This window comes from Echiichthys vipera (assembly GCF_963691815.1).
Source record: "Echiichthys vipera genome assembly, chromosome: 8".
Taxonomy (NCBI): domain Eukaryota; kingdom Metazoa; phylum Chordata; class Actinopteri; order Perciformes; family Trachinidae; genus Echiichthys; species Echiichthys vipera.
Window position 1 is genome coordinate 21,704,641 of NC_139833.1, and position 20,779 is coordinate 21,725,419.

At 40.3% G+C, this 20,779-nt stretch overlaps 1 protein-coding gene across 1 annotated transcript in view; it reads right to left on the bottom strand.

The window, feature by feature from the left end:
* Window positions 1-251: 251 nt before the first annotated feature.
* LOC310950922 (F-actin-uncapping protein LRRC16A-like) overlaps window positions 252-20,779 on the bottom strand; it is a gene marked incomplete at its 3' end in the record, with an annotated part of 73,184 nt that continues 52,656 nt past the window's right edge. Inside the window, exons 20-39 of the mRNA XM_083918953.1 lie at window positions 20,538-20,592; window positions 15,690-15,862; window positions 15,165-15,233; window positions 11,598-11,691; window positions 11,352-11,450; window positions 10,235-10,363; window positions 9,950-10,081; window positions 9,367-9,542; window positions 8,913-9,000; window positions 8,505-8,645; window positions 7,548-7,565; window positions 6,824-6,890; window positions 6,382-6,608; window positions 6,081-6,190; window positions 5,062-5,328; window positions 4,750-4,960; window positions 2,897-2,933; window positions 2,450-2,722; window positions 2,195-2,338; window positions 252-430 (exon numbers count right to left, since the gene is read on the bottom strand). Coding sequence (XP_083775079.1) covers window positions 252-430; window positions 2,195-2,338; window positions 2,450-2,722; window positions 2,897-2,933; window positions 4,750-4,960; window positions 5,062-5,328; window positions 6,081-6,190; window positions 6,382-6,608; window positions 6,824-6,890; window positions 7,548-7,565; window positions 8,505-8,645; window positions 8,913-9,000; window positions 9,367-9,542; window positions 9,950-10,081; window positions 10,235-10,363; window positions 11,352-11,450; window positions 11,598-11,691; window positions 15,165-15,233; window positions 15,690-15,862; window positions 20,538-20,592 — 2,689 coding nt within the window. The remainder of the gene's footprint in view (window positions 431-2,194; window positions 2,339-2,449; window positions 2,723-2,896; window positions 2,934-4,749; window positions 4,961-5,061; window positions 5,329-6,080; window positions 6,191-6,381; window positions 6,609-6,823; window positions 6,891-7,547; window positions 7,566-8,504; window positions 8,646-8,912; window positions 9,001-9,366; window positions 9,543-9,949; window positions 10,082-10,234; window positions 10,364-11,351; window positions 11,451-11,597; window positions 11,692-15,164; window positions 15,234-15,689; window positions 15,863-20,537; window positions 20,593-20,779) is intronic.

Sequence of the window (20,779 nt, forward strand, 5' to 3'; positions counted from 1 at the left end):
TTTGGTTCACTAGGTGATGTGATGTGACTGAAAAGTTAGTGTTAATATCACTAGTTTTATCATCAAGAACCAAACTAACTTTAATTTGTAACTGTGTTACCTGATACTACAGCAGGTCTTCCTGTGAACCAAACAAGATTTGTACTTTGCTCTCGGACAGAACCTACAGGTACAAATGAAACCCTTCAATTATATTCCCCCTTTTTTTTCTAAAGGAAAACATGTGCGGCTCGTCAACATGTTTGCCTTACTCATATTAAAACAAAGTCTTTGTCTGCCTCCTCCCCAGGGTCTGAGGACTTCTTGGCCGCTGCCCTGTCCTTGTCTGGGTTCGCAGATTGCTCCTTGGATTTGAACGAGCCATGATCCTCGGAGTTGGTACGGAGACGGCTGGGTCGCTGAACAGAGTCTGATACAGACCCCGCCCTCACTGAAAGAGAGAAGATAAAGGTGACAGGAAGTGTTAGAGCAAGGGGCAGGAAAGGAAAAAGGAATGAGAAAGGAAAACTGAAGAAATTATACATTATTTTTGACACATGTAGCTGTTATTGACTATGCTGCTACAGTTGAATCTTGTTCCAATGCCTTGATTAAAGCTGCAGCAGAAAACAATTGTATAGAAACAATGGATTAATTGTTTTCTCCGATTGACCGGTGGACTGTTTAGAACAGGGGCTTCAAACCCTTCTCCAGGAGGGCCACTGTCTTGCATGTTTTAGGTTTCTCCCTGCTCTAACACACCTGATTCTAACAATTTTCGAACCTGTGTCAAGCTTCAGCTGCCTGCTAACGATCACATCATTAGAATCAGGTGTGTTACAGCAGGGACAAACGACAATTATGCAGGGCAGTGGCTCTCCACGAACAGGGTTGGGCACCCCTGGATTAGAATATGTCCCTACTCTCTTCACAATGCTACCGGGATCGCTTGAGAACTTGAAAAGGATCCTGCCACAAACAGCCATCAGCCATATTCTGCAAGCCTTAAGATCCTTTTAAGTTTCAGTTACAGCATCATTACATCTCAAATACTGAAGAAAAAAGTATTCCTCCAATGGTGCAGATTGTGAGTTTGCACTGGCTGGCTCAGAGCAGACAGAAGCTGCCCCCGCTTTTAAGTCTCTCTGGAATCATTCAATATGCATATGTAAAAAAAGCAACAGCTTTTATTAGACTTCTATTTGGGATCAGCAAAGCAAAGAAACCCAGTAGCCAACGGTCTCAAAGGAATATCTCATTTGCCTGAGAGCAGGAATTATGTTCATGAACATGAATCAGATGTGTGTGTGTGTTTGTGTGCCTCAGACAGGCCCCAGAGGGTGGCACTGATAAACAAAACAAGGGGAGGAGAGCGAAGAAACGAGAGCAATATATGTGTGTTCTGCGATGCAATAAAAATATTTCTTTCTAAACAAAATGTAAGGTATGATTCCACTATGTTTTAGTGCCATTTTAATGATTATATATGAGAATATTTTAACAATTATCGGAATTGCAATTGTTTTAGCCAGGTTCATCATGAAATTTTATACCATGCCTAATCCTGACAGTGACATCACACATCTGGCGGTCTATCGAGGGGAAATCAGCTTAAGCCAAAGGAAAGCAAGGAGTGAAGGAGAGCAAGAGGCAACTGCCAATACTTTTGTGTGAAGATGAAATGTTGATCAGCTGTTCAGTTCAGTGAACTGCTCGGCCATTAGCTGTGAATGAAGACATTCTGAGGCAGCTGAATAATGCTATCTTGTTGAAATCGGCCAGTGTCCGTCGGAAAAAGTAGGTTCTGTTTACAAACTCAGAGACCTGGGCGCCGATTGGTAGAGTGCACTCAAGGTGGAATGCTTTATCTCCACCACTGATGCACTGATGTGAAAAAAAGGTTCAACTTTATTTTTATTATTCCTTGCGTTTTACCTTACATCTTATGTAATGTATTCTACTTTTTTTTCTCATTTCATCTCGTCTTTGCTGTTGTCAGGTGAGTTTTATTTTACATTAATTATGACGTTCTAACCCTATTTTAATTTTACACTGATTCCATAAATTGAGTTCAGTTTTTATGTTCATTTTTTGTTCATTTTATGTTCATATGTGAATTTATTATATGTAAGGTGCTGTACAAATACAAACACCATGGCATGAATGGCTCCATGGAGATACTCAAAGGTTTTGAAAGACCGATTTAGTGACCCACCATCTTGAGTGGTTTTGTTGGCAGAGCCTCCGGACTGCAGACTTGTCTGGCCCTCTTTCTCTGACACCGTCCTCTTCAGCGTGGGAGGAAGAACTGTGACCTTTGAAGACACACCACCACTGCTGGGGGAGTCTGAGCTCTCATCTGTCAGGAAGACGATCAGACAACAAACATTGCCTTATCTGTCATACAATCTAACAGCAATATCAAAACTAAATCACTGCAGCAACAAAAGATCCAGCGCTGGGACTGTACCTATGCTCCTGCTGCTGTTGGTCCTTGGCTTCTGTAGGATGGTGGGTCGGGCAGCCAGAGCAGGCTTCGCTCCCTGCGGCACTGGTGGTTTTGGACTTACTGGTCCCCCAGGGGAACTCGAGGAGGATGTAGCCCTTAGACGAGGGGCCGGGCCAGGCTTGGTCTCGCCACGAGAAGGGGCCTTCTCTGGAGAACCAGTCAGAGGGTCTGATTTATCAACCAGACTCTCACTGGAAGACCTGCTTTCTGAAATGGTTGGCTGGGGCTTGGCCGCTGAAACATGAAAAAAATATATTAGATGATTACAGTATATATAAATAAATATATTAAGCAAATAAATCATTCACACAATGATTGTTATGTACTGTATGATCCCAAAACAGGAAGATAAAAAAATAATCATTAAGGCCAGCTGCCGGTCTTTATGAATCACTGATATCAGCTTACCTGTTGCATTGCTGTCAGGTCTGTCAGGGCTGGAAGACTGGAGGAGACACAAGGACAAAACATGGGATTGCTATATGCAGAGCGGTAAATTATTTTTTTCTTTTAACAGATTTACGACTTGAAACTTAGTACTTACAAAACAAGTAAGAATAACTGGAGAAGTACAGTGCTGTGAGACTGTATGTACATTCAACATTCAACAGAAGGGGGCACCTTTGTGTGAGAAAATGCTCAGGACAGACAGACACACACACCTGGAAGCCAGCCAAAACAAGCAGATGGCAGGAGACGCTTTAGTGCCACTGATGCCACAGAAAAAAACCCTAATACTGCAAACACCATAAACCTCTTACAGCGCCAAGTACACATACACACACACACACACACACACACACACACACACACACACACACACACACACACACACACACACACACACACACACACACACACACACACACACACACACACACACACACACACACACACACACACACACACACACACACACACACACACACACACACACACACACACACACACACACACACACACACACACACACACACACACACACACACACACACACACACACACACACAGTAACTACTAAGGGACCTATTATACATCAAGTGAACACACTTCCAGATGCCAACACCAACAAAACAGTTATTATTAAACTCTGGGGATATTTGTTATCTATTTATTTCTGCTCCTCTTGAATCAGACTAGTATTCATTTTATTTTTTAATGCTTCTGAGGAAATGAACGAGTGAATGTAGAAAAGAGAGCATTCGTAGTTTAGGGAATCTTAGTGAACATGGGAATATAAATAGGTGAAACATCCCCCTGACATTTATGTCCTGCAGAATTTGCATATCACGCCAAAACCCCACATCACCCCATACAACCCTACCACCTTTTCCATATCTTCTCCCCATCTTTTCCACTCTGCATCCCCCCTGCCTTCCCTCCTCCATTTACCTTGTTGTCGCCAGGCAGAACATCAGGGTTGTATGTGTTATTTGTCAACATTTTGACAGGCACAATAACTAGCCTGGAGATAAGTCTCACAAGCATCTATGTGTGTGTGTGTGTGTGTGTGTGTGTGTGTGTGTGTGTGTGTGTGTGTGTGTGTGTGTAGGCTTCCTATTTTGTGTGTTTCTCAGCTGGAATCCACAGTTAGTGAGTGTTGAATAAAGCAGCCATGACAAGTGGAGACTGAACACCTGCAGTGCTTTGTCCCCAAAACAAAATCTCATGTCCTTATTTAAAGGAGCATGTATCTCTATCTCACTGCTGTACCACTATCAGAAAACCCACAACCTTAGATCTGTAACTTATTTTTAACTGCCACATTATTCTGACATTATAACTGTCTTAACTAATATTAAATCAATAAATGGCTCAAATATAGCTTAAAGACTGAAGTTTATATCCTCCGTTTCATTGAAACACCCTTTAAAGCACTTTATACCTATAAACTCAAGTTCCTCTTACTCACTTGTTGTGGTGCTTTTAACCAAATCACAAGGTCTTTATCAGCAGATTGCATTTGTTTAGTTGCTATGGAGCTGTTTGCAGGGTTCTGACCTAAACCGGGGACCATGTGAGATGGTATGAGGCTACAAACTAAGCAAGCAAGTCGACCTTGAGTTGAGTTTATTTTGTCAATTGCTGTTTGCATTGTTAAGAATGGTCCAACACAAATGTTGCTGGTGCAGGATATAGTGTATCTAATATGTGGAGTTAGCATAATCGTCATGTCCTCTGTGGTTCAAATCACAGAGGACTGTCCTTTACTGTCCCTTCTTTCATGTAACCCTGGTGCTTTTAAAATCGCACCACCTCACCTTGTGTGCTCTCCTCTCCTGCTTGGCCTTCATCTCTGCCAGGAGGCCGCTGCCCATCATCTGCAACCCTGGATACCTCCTGCCTCCCTGAGGACTGCCCCTGCCATCTGAACACTCCCAGGGCTCGTCCATGGAGTCCGGTGTCCTCAGCTCCTCTGAGCGGTCTGAGCTGCTGCTGTAGTCTGTGGGCTGCGAGCGACTGGAGGCATCTCTGCAGTAAAGACAGGAAAGATTAGGGAATTGTGGGCAATATAATTTACCGGAAGTTAGTGGGTAATCTGTTCTGTAACAGAAAAAAATGTTCATCTATACCTAGACTTTGGCTCAGGTGCTGGGCTCTTTATTGTCGCCTTTGGTGAGGAGGGCTCCTCAGGAATGGAGGCTGGTGTTGAAAATACAGAGGCTGAGGATGTCCCCGAAGCTGCAGGGTTTGCCTGGTTTTTCTCAGACTTATCTGATTTGTCCGATTTATCAGATTTATCTGCTTTGTCGGATTTGGAGGAACGTTTTATGAGGTTGAGGAATCCTCCTTTGCTCTTCTTCTTCTCTCCATCCTGAGAATCAGAACTCTTCGAACGTCTGAGAGGAGGCAGAAAGAGACACAAAATAGTTGTGTAATGGAAATTAAACTTAAAAGGTTCCATATTATGCTAATTTACAAGTATGTATTTGTATTTTGAGTTTCTACTAGATCATGTTCACATGCTCAATATACTCCATAAGATTTGAGATACGTTGTTTCTAGCGGCCTCTTTGACTTTCTTTCTTTGGTCACGTTCACGGTCACTATGTGTCTTGATCATTTTTCTTTTTTTTTTTTTTGCTCTTATGTAAACTTTATTAAAAACATTCACCTCTCTACTTCCAGTCTATCTATTACACTTCTGCCCTTACTACAAGCCTGACTCAGACTCAGTTGGAATTTCCGATTTCGAATTACAAGTAAAAGCAGTATAAGCGTTGGTGACGATATGGGCCGACCGACCAACCACTGTCAGCAGCTTCACTAACATGGCAGCTGATTTACATCTAGCCCGCAAATATCGCCACAGACACAGATATTGGAATACTTGGCAAAAGAGGCAAATAGAAGTGCTTCCATTAGTGGGTTATATGATCACTCACCATTGTTTAACTCACTATTTGATATCTTAAAAGACTTTAAAATAAATATATACTTGGAAATCTCACTTTTTACAATATGGTACCCTTAAGAGAGGAGTACGATATATATAAGGAACTAGTTCACTTTGATACATCTCTGCTGGAAATAAATATTCAAATGCAGGGCAGGCTTAATGAGAAAAATATGAATAAAGAACAACCCTTACTTGGAATCCATCCTGGTGACTTTTGTAGAGAAGAACTCCTCCACACCTTCATCCACCCTTCCCATGAGGCCGTTCTGCTCCCCATCCTGAGATGGAGCACTGTTGAGTTGCTGAAAAGAGGAAGTTGAAGAATCTGATACCACGTCTGGACCATCTGACCAACAGTAGATCTATTGTCTCTGTGCATGGAAGTGTTTGGTACATAATCGACTCCTGTTTTGAAAGAATGCCTCTTTTGGAGCTGCCAATGTTTTGAACTGAACTTGAAAAATTCATTGCAAAACTGCTAAGTTTCACTCACAGGTATTTTGCTGGAATGTTTTTTCTTGTTCCGGCGCGGTCGCAGTTTGGTGAAGTGCTGCAGCTTCTTTTCCTCTTCAGACGGCAGCTCCACCATCACTCCCGGTGCTCTGTGCTCCAGTTTGGGCTGGACCTGAGATGGAGTAGGTGGAGTTTTAGATGAAGTTGAAGTGTCCTCCATATGGACAGGGACGTCCTCCAGGGCCTTGTCCAGGTCAAACTCCATCTCTGTAGGTTGGACGTCATTAGGAGGTTTTTAAATAGATATACAGTATATTGAATGTTTCAGGGTACTCTCATCTGTCATCAAATATGAAATGATTAAAACCATCCACCCTAATGCATCAGTAGTTCAAAGTATAAAACAGAAAGATAATATATTAATAATATATTTGATTCTAATACAGTTCAATGATAATAAAAATATATAATTAAGTGCTTACCAAAGGCACGGGACACTGGCCGAAGCATTCTGCTATGGATGCTCTTTCTTTTGGATTTAGGAGTCATCTGTATGAAATGACAGAGGATAATAATCAGATACAATTTCTGGTAATTGCTAACAAAATATTGAAACTATCATTTCTATCATTCTTGGGGTGAACAAATGAACAAGCTTGTAAACAATCATATGATTTATCAGCTAACTCTGTTGCTGTTGGATCCTAGTTTCCTGTTCAGGATTCTTTCTACAGTTTATTTGTAACAACTGTACACTAGATTTCAAAGTCCACCAGTTTGAACTCATCAAAATGGTCTAAATGTAATTTAGTTACAACTTTACAGTGTAAGCTAAAGTAGGTTATGGTTACGAAGGTTATGGAAAATATACACAGTCAAATTTTACTGTGATCCAGATTTACAAGGTGGAGATGACAGACAGAGGCAGTGCAATGTGGCTGGATGCATTATGAAAAATATACAAGTTCAAATATCAGTATTCAACAATGTCAAATATAATACTGTACTTTTTTACACTTTTTATAAACATACCACAGGAATCAAATCTGTAAATACAGGAGGCTCTCTCTCTGTGCGATAGATAAAGCTACGGCACAGAGAACTGTGTGGCAGGCAGGCACAGTGTCAAGAGACAGAAGAGAGAAAGAAGAGTAGAAGTGAGCTGACTGAAAGGAGAGTAAAGAGGGACAGTGCAGAATTACTTACACTGGTGCAGCACAAAATCTCCATGGAGCAAAGGTGGAAAGAGAAGGAAGAACAGAGGAAGAGAAGATTGAAGAGGAAGAAAGACAACACACAGTAAAGCTTAGTGAAGACAACCACAAGAGAGACAGTAGGGATACCCTGTTCTTGTAAAACGGGAGAAAGTAGAGGTAAATAGGATAGAGAGGGATATAAGAGGAAAAGAGGAGTAAAAGACAGGTTCCTGTTGACTGCAGCCTGCATTTACTGAACATCACAACTCTCAACACCCATACTCATTTTACAACAGATTCACATAAAAATATGTAAAAACATTACTCATCAAAGGGAGACACTACAGGTGAATAGGGTAAAAATCAAATAATAGACATCACCATGAAACCTCCCCAGTTGATTTATTAACATTAAGACATTTTTTTTTTTGTTACAAGTTTTCTGAAATGTTGTTTATATGCAAAATGCATTTTGGGACTATGATAGATATCAACATTAAACTTCTCCAGCTGAGGGAGAAAGAGAGTTATTAATTATTTTTTCATTTTTCTAAAATGTTATGTTTAAATATGCAAATAACACATTTTCTAATGCTCACTTTTGCTTAATTTTTTTTTTGTAGAACAAATCTACAGACATTAACACAAAAAGTGTTGTAAAATAAATGTTTCCTGTCCACTAATCCAAAAGAAGAAGCTAAATAGCCACAAAACCAGAAATTGACCAGTGCCAGTAGTGTCTGGTCCTAAATTAATACCAAAATCTATTTTTAGTTTTCAGTCAATGTAGAGTTCTCAAGGTCTATTTTTTCTCTTAGAGAGTAATGTTAAACCAGGTGCTTGTATTTTAGTAATACAACTAAATGTAACAGATTGCATTAATTGATTAATTTGACTATAAATTCAATATGATCCATCCAGATTATGAATCCCCCCAAAAAAGAAAAAAGAATCCACTCAAATCTACCATGCATGTCTCTAGATCCTCCAGCCTCTCGGCCTCCAGTATCTCGGTCGATGCTCGTTTGGGAATCTTCTCCTCTGGGGCGTCCAGATCCACCGACTCCTGCTGCACCAAGGGACGACCTCGCCGCACCAGGTGGTCAGCCTGGGAGGATGAGAGAGAGGAGGACACAGGGAAAAGTTAAGGAAGAAAATATCAGTGCAAGAAGGAGGAAGAAAGATGGAGAAGAGAAGATGTGGATAAGTGGGATAAAAAGGTCCACAGGGAGAAAAGGAATTATGAGGAGAAAGGAAGAATTGACACAAACAGAAGGATTTCAGAAGCTTCAGAGAGATTTACACATTAGAGCAATGTAGATAATTGATCATGAAACCATGAGGCAGTTGAGAGCTCTGTTGACTTTAATCTTACCAGAGTGAGTTGGGAGCTGGAAAGAGCCTCCAAAATCTCATCAACAATACGATCGGACAGGAAGGAGGCTAGACTCAGCTTCACCTCACTGACATACAGAGAGAGAGAGAGTGTGTTGGTCAGGACACACACACACACACACACACACACACACACACACACACACACACACACACACACACACACACACACACACACACACACACACACACACACACACACACACACACACACACACACACACACACACACACACACACACACACACACACACACACACACACACACACACACACACACACACACACACACACACACACACACACACACACACACACACACACACACACACACACACACACACACACACACACACACACACACACACACACACACACACACACACACACACACACACACACACACACACACACACACACACACACACACACACCTGATCTTGTTGATAATATCCACCCCAGACTGCTCCAGAAGGGTTTTGGTGACAAAGCTTTTGGGGACGACCATCTTGGCTGAGCTGGACTTCATAAGCTCTGGACGAAGACTGCTCGTCTTCATCACATGCGGACACAGAGACTCTGCTGCATCCACCATCGACTCCAAGAGAGTCTGAAGGAGTGGAGATAAGAGACGGATGGATATGAACTGCAAAGTGCTCTATAAATAAAGATTATTATTATAGTAATCAAACTTAGTGTGTTGAAATATTTTCTACAGATTAAATGTTTTTGTTCACCGCCTGTAGGTGGAGCCTTTTTACTAGTTTTCCTTCAGTTCATTACCAACAGACCCTGTAAACAAATACTGCACAAGAAACAGTGTACTTTGACTATTTGGTAGCATTAGATTTTTTTGAATAAAGAATATAATTGTTGGTGGCTACAATTCATATTTTAACTAACACGTTTTCTACCATCTCTGGAGTACGAGGTATAAAAGATAGGTTATATTTAGAGGTCCGCAGTCCGCAGAATTACCATACGGACTCCGAAGGTATGAACTAAGGTTAACCCTACCTGTAGTTGCTGGTCCATGACAGTAGTCACCTCCCCCGCCATAGACTCCAGTTTCTCCTGAATGGGTCCCACTGATGAGCTGTTCACCTCCTCCCTGGCAGCTGATCCCAGGTGGTAGAGGTTAGGGAGCAGCTGGAGACACAGAGAAGAGGACATAGGATGAATACAGGAATAAAAAAATAAGTAGAAAACTACTAGAGGATGATCTCCAAATGAGCTTTTGGATTAAACTTTTTGATTCACATACACCAGAGAGGGCCGTGTGTATGAGAGTCGCCTCCTCACCGTTTTGGAGTTCCTGGCATCTTTGATGAGGTTCTCTGCTGACCTGACGTCCTCCATGATGGCATCGGTCTCAGAGTTCCTCAGAGAGTTCAGGTGGTCCTGCACCTTCACACAAATCCTGTCGATCATCTGGAAGACAAAAACAAAACATGAAAGTTTGTGTTTAAAATGTCAAAGGTTTAATACCTTTATTGGTTTTCCTCATTACAATTAGCATAAATGGATAAGCACATACAATTATATTTGGTTAATGTCTTATAATAGCTATAATCAGTTATCTTGCAGGTCACCTCTATCTGTGTAATAATGATTTATCTAAGCAGTGGCTGGACACAACACTTAATGAAACATAACTTCGTCTTCACAGAATATAAATGTGGCACACCAACACGAGTGTATTGAAGACGCGTTTAAATTTAATCCTGAAAAAAACCCTACTTCTGCCAGGGAAATAATTGACCCCTTTGCTCTGAACTAGACCAAAACACTATAGAACTTTACATATAAGGCTAATGTAAAGTTAAGTTAGAGCACTTTTGTACAAAATGTCCTATTTACTTTATTTGGAAGAGTCCTATCTAGGGCTGGGCAATATGAGTGATATGAGATTAGATATAATGACGTTTACAATTCCTGTAGCAGTGGCATGCACAGACTAAGGGGCAGGGGCAAAAAAAATAAATGAATAAATGAAAACTGATGAACATTAGTTTATGCCAGAGATTCACAGTAGTTAATAATAATAATAATAATAATTCATTTAATTTGTATAGCGCTTTTCAAAGACCCAAAGACGCTTACAGAGCAGGACAGGTAGTACAAAGACACACATGGAACAGGTAGCAAACAACAGAAGACAAGGATGACAGGGAAACAAAGCAAAGGTGGGGGGCATGGGGTAATGCTAGTTCACACCAGAGGGGGAAATTATTCTGTACTCTTTCCTTAAAAGTAAAATTTAAACCAAAAAATGGTTCTGCAGTGTAAAGTTTACCTCCGACCCTGCATTTTGGTTTCAAAATCCTTCCTATTTTTGAGTGAAGTAATAATCTGAATTTACCATACTATTCTAACTGTCTTTTATGCTGTGTGTGTGTTTGTATCAGTCTGTACACACCTGTTGCGTGGTCGTGGTCACGATGCCCTGCTGCAGTCGATAGGCCTGTTCCTGCAGGTACTTTCTGGTTTCATGGTTCCTGTACAGATAATTCTCAATCTGGAGGGGGACATGACAAAAAGCCACTGTCATTATGTAAAACACAAAGTTATTCCGCTTGATTTCCCCTGAAGTTGTTGCATATAGCGTGTTTTCTACTCTATAGAAAAATCCAGCAACTTTAAGCTATGAGATTACTTAATTTACCTTTAGCAAAGCGTCCTCTGTTTTCTCAGGGCTGGCCTTCAGAGCCTGGGAGGCATCGATGATGGGGATGGGCATGAAGCGAATGGTGAAGTTCCTGATGGACACAGAGGACATAATTATTCCAACTAATTGAGTGTTAATCCAATTAACATTATAGAGGAGAGGCAGAGATGTGTGTTGAGATGTACAGACGAAGGGGTATTTCAATAAACACGAAGGAGAAGGATGCATTTATACACACACATATGGTACTGTCTATGCAATATGAGTTCAATGTTTTCAATTAAATTCACTGTATATAGTTAACTGTGAAATGCATCCACTTGTGGTATTTCTTGATATATTCATTTATCATTTAAGGAGTCAATATATGCATATTTTATTTATTACATGGATAACCTGCTGCCATTAAGTGTATTAAACCATGACATATAGTAAATTATATGCCACGGTTCCATCAGCGTGTATGTGTGTGTGTGTGTGTGTGTGTGGAGACAACAGCCTCTCAGCTGCTCTCACATCGCTCTATTTCAGAGCAATGAACTTGCATTAGAGAGGTTACTGATCCTGAAATAGAGGTCGCCACACAATATTAATATTCATGTTACTTTGATAAAGGGGAAAGACGGGAGAAAGAAATGAACTAGAGTAGAATAGAAAGCAGAAGGGGGAGAGATGACAATGAGGGTGTTTTGGAGGCAAAAGAACGACGTTGATGCTTTTTTAACCTCAAAGGGGAATGGATTCATCTTCACTCAAATGGGTCTGGCTTCACAATAAACACATGCACACCACAACATACCAGGCAGCATGGTCCAAGAACCAACGAAGATTTGACTTCTGTAGGAACCCATCTGTTCTATAACCCTCTCTTCTCATCATTACTGATTGATCCACTGATTTTCTTTTCAATTCATTTATTTATTGTTTTTTTCAGGGACATTGCACATGAATCAACAGCCAAGCTATAAGTGAGACAGAGTTAGCCAAAGAGGCTAGTCTGCATCTGTAGTCCCCGGCCAGATATTCAAAAGGCAAGGCATTGATTCATTGTATGCTTTATCACTGAAAATAGAGAAAAATAGGGATGAGACCATAAACGATTTTATCGCGGATTGCAATAAAAACACTCACAACAAGTTGAGATTGCTTTTGCTCAGTCGAGTCTTGTATAGATTTCCAGATTTCTTTTGCCACAAGAGGAAGCCCACATCTTTCCAGTCATTCCAAAAGCCCAAGTCTTCTACCATGGCTGAAAGCTCAGCCTGACCATTGTATCCCGCACAGAAAAAGTTAAGGTGGATGTGTGGAAATACTTTGGATTCCAAACATAAAGAGTGACAGGTAGATGAAGTGCCCACCTGCTGAATCTGCCAGAGGAAGGTGTCTACCCCTCAGAACAGCACCTCTAACTTGAACTGTTCACTTTACTAAATCAACAAATATGTTATAGTGCCATTTTAAAAGTTTTGATTATATTTGGACGATTATTTTGATAATGCCGTGTAACACAATTATTCTGCCAGGATAATTGGAACATGAAATTTTTCTTTTTCCGGTCACAATTTCTTTAAAGGCGGCACGGTGCTGTGGTGGTTAGCACTGTCGCCTCACAGCGAGAGGGTTCCTGGTTTGATCCGGTCTGAGCGCTTCTGTGTGGAGTCTGCATGTTCTCCCCGTGTCTGCGTAGGATTTCTCAGGATTCTCCGGCTTCCTCCCACAGTCGTAAGACATGCATGTGTAAGGTCAATTGATGACTCTAAATTGCCCGTAGGTGTTAATGGTTGTCTGTCTCCTTTTGTCTCTGTGTGCCCTGCGATAGACTGGCGTCCTGTTCAGGGTGTACCCCGCCTCACGCCTGATGTCAGCTGGTATGCTCCAGCCCCCCCTTCAGTTAGACCCTTGAATGTTTCATTCAAAAAATGATCGACTGTAATGTTCTGTATTAAGTGTTAATGATTACTTTTAAAGCTCTCTACAAATTATATCAGGGATTTGTGCAGCTCTGCTGATTGTGCCGAGATCCCGGCTTGTGATTAAAGGTAACTGGGCTTTTAATGTCAGAGTCCCAAGATTGTGGAACTCTCTGCGGCTTTATGTTTTCATGAACCCACTGTCTCTGTTGTTGTTATATTTTGTGTTTGGTTGTATCTTCTGCACTTTGTAACCTTGTTAAGAAAATTGAATGATCCCATTGCATGCATGTGGGACAAACTCACCTGTATGATGTTGGCACATCAATTCTAAACTGCTTCTATCATATTTGATTTTATTTACATTATCAAGCTTTAAATGAGGTTCTGAATGCTCTGAAATTAACTTTATGTCATAGGGATTTAGGGCCATTTATACTCATTTCTCTTCTCTTTTCACTTGAAAAACCACAATCCAGCATTATGAAAAAGAAGAAGAAAAAGAACACCAGAGACATGAGGAAATTAACAGGAGAGCAAAAATGTGCACACACATGCACGCGCACACATGCGCACACACACGCACGCACGCACCCACGCACGCACGCACACGCACTGCACTGCTGAACAAAATGGAGAACAGGCAAAAGAAAAAATGAAAAATGGTTATTTCAATAATGCGATACAGAGACTACAGGGGGAAATGGGTAGATGTGCTGCTGGGAGAATATGATAAGACGAGAGAGGGGAGAGAGCTGGATATACAGATGTGTCCCAGAGAACATTGAACATTCACAAAAGAAAGAAAAATCTGATTGAATCATTCTTGACTTGAACATTTGCCCTCTAAATTATTTGGCTCCTTCTTCCTTTCCCATCCCTTCCTCAGCATTTTTTCTTCCGCCGTTGCTTCTTTGTTGTTGTATTCCCTGTTTGTCACTTTTTTTTTTTTTTTTTCCTATCATCTTCTCTCTTCTTCTCTTCCTGTCTAAACACACCTCAAGGTTTCCTCTTGCTCAGCACAGAGCCGGAACAGCTGCAACAGTTATCCACACATCCATCCCTTCAGCAGTTTTCTTTTAGCATAACAGCGTACTGCATGTATACTGTGAGCCATCGTCAAGACCGTTAGCGTGTTGGCCATGTTTGTTACTCACGTCTCACACAACAGATACGCTCTCATTCCATCATTAAGGGCGACCTGAAGCATTAATTTAATAAATGTGAAGTAGATGCCCATAGAAACACTACTACTTTACTACAAGACTTTAATTTACATATGTTGGGTTTTTTTCATTTTATCATTTGAATTGTTAAACTTTAATCATATGATCTATATTTTGTTGTTCTTGGATTTTCTTGTTTTGATTCATTATTGTTAGATTTCTGTGTTGTCCTCTCTCAAATTTGATCAGAGCCTGAAGGATTATGAGGGAGAACTATTGCTCGAAGAAAAACTGCACTGAAACAGTCGCTTCAGTGTTGCATAAACCACTGATGTGCTGTTTGCAGTGTAGAATAGGGGACAAAAAGGTGAAAAAGTGCACTGTAGGAGGATATTAATACTTCAAACTTTATACCACAAGCAGAGAGTCATCAGGATACAGGTATCCACACAGGCTCAGTATACGCAGATCCAGACAGAGCTACTTACTTCTCCAGAGCGGCTGCTACATCCTGTAGACCCTGAGGGCTGGTGTTATTCCTATCCCAGATCACAGTCCTGAACAATCAAACACACACTGTGACACAAGCAGAGCTGAACCTAATGCATTCAGAGAGTTGACCTGCCATCTACTGGCAGCATGACACTGTGTTGTGTCTGATATTTGTACAAGAAGGTGCATTTAATGTCTTTCAAATCTACCACTTTGAGGGAATTTTCAAAAATAATTGTTTCATAAAACAGACAGCAGTATGGATTGACACTTAAAAATGTGTTCATATCCAATTACAATTATATTATAGTGTGTTCTTATGAATTTAAGGGGGTCAAAGTAAAGTGTTCACATTTTTTTTTTGCCCAAGTTAAATGGTTAACAGTGGCGTCATAAGTTAAACATGTCTGAAAACTGTATTCAGGGTTGCGGCGGACAGGTGATGTGATGTCTTTTTATTTATTGTTATTTATAATTTATAATCTTATGAAACAGCCTTTGGGCCCTGAAAATGTGCTCACCTGAGTTTGGAGTTGATCTGTAGTGCCTTGGCCAGCATCTTGGCTCCCATGTCGCCCATGGCGTTCCCACTGATGTCTAACCTGGTGAGCGAGGAGTTACTGCCGAGGGCGTTCAGAACGATGGTCAGATCACTCTTGAGTCTGGAGTCTGCTAGAGACAAGGAGGTGAGGGGCTGGGCAGGGAGAATCGGGGGAGAATGAAGTAAATATGTGTAGGAAAAAAGGAAAGAGTTAAAGAGGATGAATATTAAGAGAGGGGTTAAATATAGTCTTTATTATCAAATGTGTTTGTGGCGGTTAGAAGAAAGCAGAACAGTCTCCAGCTTATCGTCCACCTGCAGGCTGTTTAATAGAGTCAGAGTTGATGAGCTGCCCTCTATTTAAAAAACGCTTTCTTGGCCCTTGTTGTACATCACTGCCAATTTTAACAAAAGCTATTGTAATTTATGACACAGAGAGCATTAATATTCCTTTAAGCAAGCCTATATTGTTTTCCCAATGTCCTCGAATGTATTCAAGTCTATGGATGCTTGGTTTCTCTGTGTCTTTTATTTATGTGGCTCAACACTTCCACGGAAAAGGTTTGAGCATGCAGTCGGACATGGCTGTCAGAGCTCATGGAAAACTAGACATCATTACAAAAGTCTACGAAGCTTTTTTTAAATCAATGAAAATATCAAAAAGCATAGAGTTTCCACATTTAAAGCTATAGATCTAGAGTATTGTCATCATCAGGTAATGCATCTATTTCTTTCTTAATACAACTTCATATTTTGCAAAAATAGCAGTTATGAAAGAAGTCTCTGTTCCTGCAGGCAATGGTGAATCAAAAGGGCAAACCCCAATCAAACATTCAGCAGAGGATAAAGTGGACTTGCAAGAGACTTCTCTAAAATGTCAGAGGTATTATCATTCAAAACAGGGCACTCCACTTTACATGCCAAAATGAAATATTCAGCACTGGATCAAGTGGATTTCTTTGTGATGTGTGAGTGATAATGGGGGTTTACAAATGTCCAACAGCCTCCGTCTGTTCACCAGATCTGAGCTGCTCTGATGTATGCCATTTGCACAGCTGGAGACTCCTGGGGGCAGTCTTCATAAAACATGCTGGGGCTAAAAGAAGCTCCAAACTGGCTAAGTTAGGAGAAACTCCTAAAAATAAGGGCTGTATCAGTCCTAATTTTAGGGCACTTAGAGTAATTCACAAAGAATTTAAGCACTGAACTCCAATGTCACTAATCCCAACAACAATTAAAAAAAACTATTAGAATTAAAAATGATTTATTATTATTAACTGATTCTCGTATTTGGTTAAATTGGAAATTTCAAACTAAACTATTTAATTGTTAGAGAGCCTGGTTCTCTGTTGTGTTACATTTTTATACTATAAGATTAGTATCATTGGTGAAGCAGCATGTAAATTGCATTTTATTGTCATAGCTAGATGCAATCTACTCAGTACATATTCTGTGGGTGGCTTAATTTACTGTATAACAATACATCGTATTTAAGATGCTCCTTGGTTTTAAAATATTTATCTGCAAAGTAACTGGTGACAGCTGCAAAATAAATAATTCCCTCTGAAATGTAGTGGAGTAAACGTATGAAGTAGCATAAAATTGAAATACTCGGAATTGTACTTAAATACAGTACTTGAGTAAATGTTTTTTTTCTTACTTCCCATCACAGCTGCATACTAACTGATTAAATGCAGCACACATACAGAACAGACTGTTGGGTGAGAATGGTTTGATTTTTAGTGATCTTGTTGGCAAATTTGCAGCTACCTGAAACTAAATCCAACACAGTGGATGTTCTAACAGTACACACAGATGCAACAGCAATCAGCACTGCAAGAAACACTCCCAGTAAGGTTTGAATGATGTGTGAGTGTCTCTATAATTAGGCTTTTGTCTTTGACAAAGTGAGGGGTATTGTACTTTATAGAGAGATTATTTTGGACAGCAATGTATGTGTGGAGGAATAGTATCAACATGGTTATAAAGGGAGGAAATTAATTTTTTATGTCTTGCAGGGAGAATTATTTACTGCCTACATGTGCTCCTCTAGGGCACAGAGCAGACATTAAACATGCAAATTTAAATAGGTACAACTTTATGGACCAAAGGCTGAAGTGGCCTACTCTTACAGCTGTGATCCCTAACAATGCATTTCTAACGCTTCTAATGCATCTCAACATAAATCCAAATAAAATCAAGGACTAAAAATGTCCGACTGTAGCACAGAACACCAGTGCACCAATACCATCTGGCTGTAGGAGACATTGAAGAAGAAGGGAGGCATACAATACAATGGCAACATCTGCATGTTGTGCAGGCAGAAGTAATTACAAGTCCTGTCCCTCACCGGCTGAAGGAAATGACTTTCAGCCGCTCGGATAATCAGTTTTATTAATCACTAAAACTGTGAAATCATTACTCTTGGATTTCATACGTGTCTTGTTCAATAAAACAAAGAAAAATGAGAAATTGTAGCCCAAGACACGCAAATAAAAGTGACCTTAAACCAGAGGCAAATGAATCTATTTAATGAATGTCTGTAAAATGATGGACTGTGTTTAATATTCTGAAACTCATTTGTCTTGCAGTGTGTGTGCAAAAATAACACGTTCCGTCTCTCATCCTCCACTGTACCAGGCTGCAGTAGCTTGGTACAGTGGAGGATGATGGAGCTCTCACTGATGACTCTTTCTCAAAGATTTATCTCTCAAAAATGTATTATAATATATTAGATATATATTTTATTATATTGCTGTCTCACAGGAGAAATTAGGAGTTGTGCAGTTATTCTTGTCAACTGTTTGCCCCTTTCACACACAAACAGTCACAAACATGGCCCAATGATTAATGTCAAGGAGCTTTGGTCTGTAGTTTTGTATGTTGTATAAGAAGTTAACATATACTGTAAACAATACATTTCATGGTCAACAATGGCAGATTTGCTGATCAAAACAGTGTCTAATACGTTGTTTGTTCATTACAGATGTATTCCACATTCCAAGAACAATCTACATAGGCTATTGGTTTTGCAGATTATTTCTCCATGAATGTATTGTTGATTAATATCTGATTTCATATTGTGATCCAAGGTTTTATTGTATTAGAGTCCTGCATTTTTTCCAATTGTATTTATTATTACACTCATCAGATTGATACCATCATCTGTCAGTGCAGTAAATATGAAGTAAAAGCCAGCAGCCGATTAGCTTAGCATAGCATAGCATAAAAAAAACAAGAAACAGGGGGAAACGGCTACCCTGGCTTTGCTGAATGTTAATTACAGTTTCCTCCCAACACTAATTAACTTCCTATGTCTTGTTTTTCAGTGTTTTTGTTGTCAAATTCCTATATCCAACCAAGAGAGTAGTTTAGGAGTTGACAGGTAGATTGTGGTTCCTTTGGACAGAGCCTGGCTTTCCCCAGGTTTCCAGTTATTATGCAAAGCTATCAAGCTGCTGGCTTGAGCTTAATTTATTGTGCACAGGTGTGATGTCAATATTCTCTGAAACAAAAAAATACAGTTTATATATTTATAGTTTATATTTATATCTGTTTATATTCTGGCAACCATAAGGTGTCTCAGGTCTATCTGTCTGGAATCAGAGCAGGACAGTTTCACACAGCAGGGTAAATGTGCTGCCTGGAGCTGAGGGATGCAATCTGTGTTTGTGTGCGTGTGTGCGTGTGTGCGTGTGCGCATGTTATTATTATTATTGTGTGTTCCTGGCTATGCAGAGGAAAAAATGTGCCCCAGAATTAAATGTTCAACTTGCTATCTCTACAGGCCTTCACTTATCTGTGTTTGTACGACAGCTTTGGTTGTAAAAGTACCCAAGAGACTGGACAGGATAACATGCACATACTCACATCACACAAACACACAACATGCAAGTGCACACTGGTCAATAGAAATCAATGATTCACAGCTTCTTTTAACAACAAGCCCTTCTACATGCTAACATTTGCCATGTAAGCTACACAACCTATATAAACTGTCACCTCATCTTCCCACTTCCTTTTTCTTTATTCCCCACTATCCACCTTAAAGACCCCCCCTTTGACCTCTGCATATTTTTATACAGTACCCATCCATTAAGATACTCCCTCCTCTCCTTTTGTGACACACACACACACACACACACACACACACACACACACACACACACACACACACACACACACACACACACACACACACACACACACACACACACACACACACACACACACACACACACACACACACACACACACACACACACACACACACACACACACACACACACACACACACACACACACACACACACACACACACACACACAGAGAATCTGAATCTGAATATCTGAATAATTTCCCCTTTTCAATAGAGATGGTTATCATTAGCAGACAGTAATACGAAAGGAAAATGAAAAATTACGCATTTATCAGTTTGAATATTTGGGTCATAATCATGTGAACCGTTCCCATGATGTTCTGTACTTGAGTTTGTATTTGTGGTGCTGTAACTGTATGCACTTGACCTTTATACGAGTGAAATATGATGCATATTTGAGTACAGCTCTAGTAAACCACATGGGTTCAGTTTAATGTGATACTTTATTGATCACTGTGGGGGGAGTGTATCATCTTCACACCACCCTGTGATGGAGAGGTCAGAGGTCAGCTGTGGAGCAGCTGGTGGAGCTTCAGTGATTTGCTTCAGCTGGATGCTGGCTGCTGATACGGGATTTGAAACTGAAGCATCTGTCTGGAGGACGTTCTCCATCAGCACTTATCTAGCATCACTCCAAAAACCAGACAGAGAAGGAAATTAAAGACTCACCGACTCTTCCTCCTGAATCATATGGACCAGGCTGTCCAAAACTGGAGCAAGGTTTCTGTGTCGGGCAGATTAAAGAAAGGAAGAAAAGTGTGAACATGATAATTGCACAGAGAGAACAATCTTTTGTAAACTGCACTGCGCAGATTTTTCTATAGACTCAATTATAGACATTTGATTTGATTGATTTGCTTACAACAAATCACTTCCAGGGAGACATCTGGCAGTTGATTTACATTGTGGAC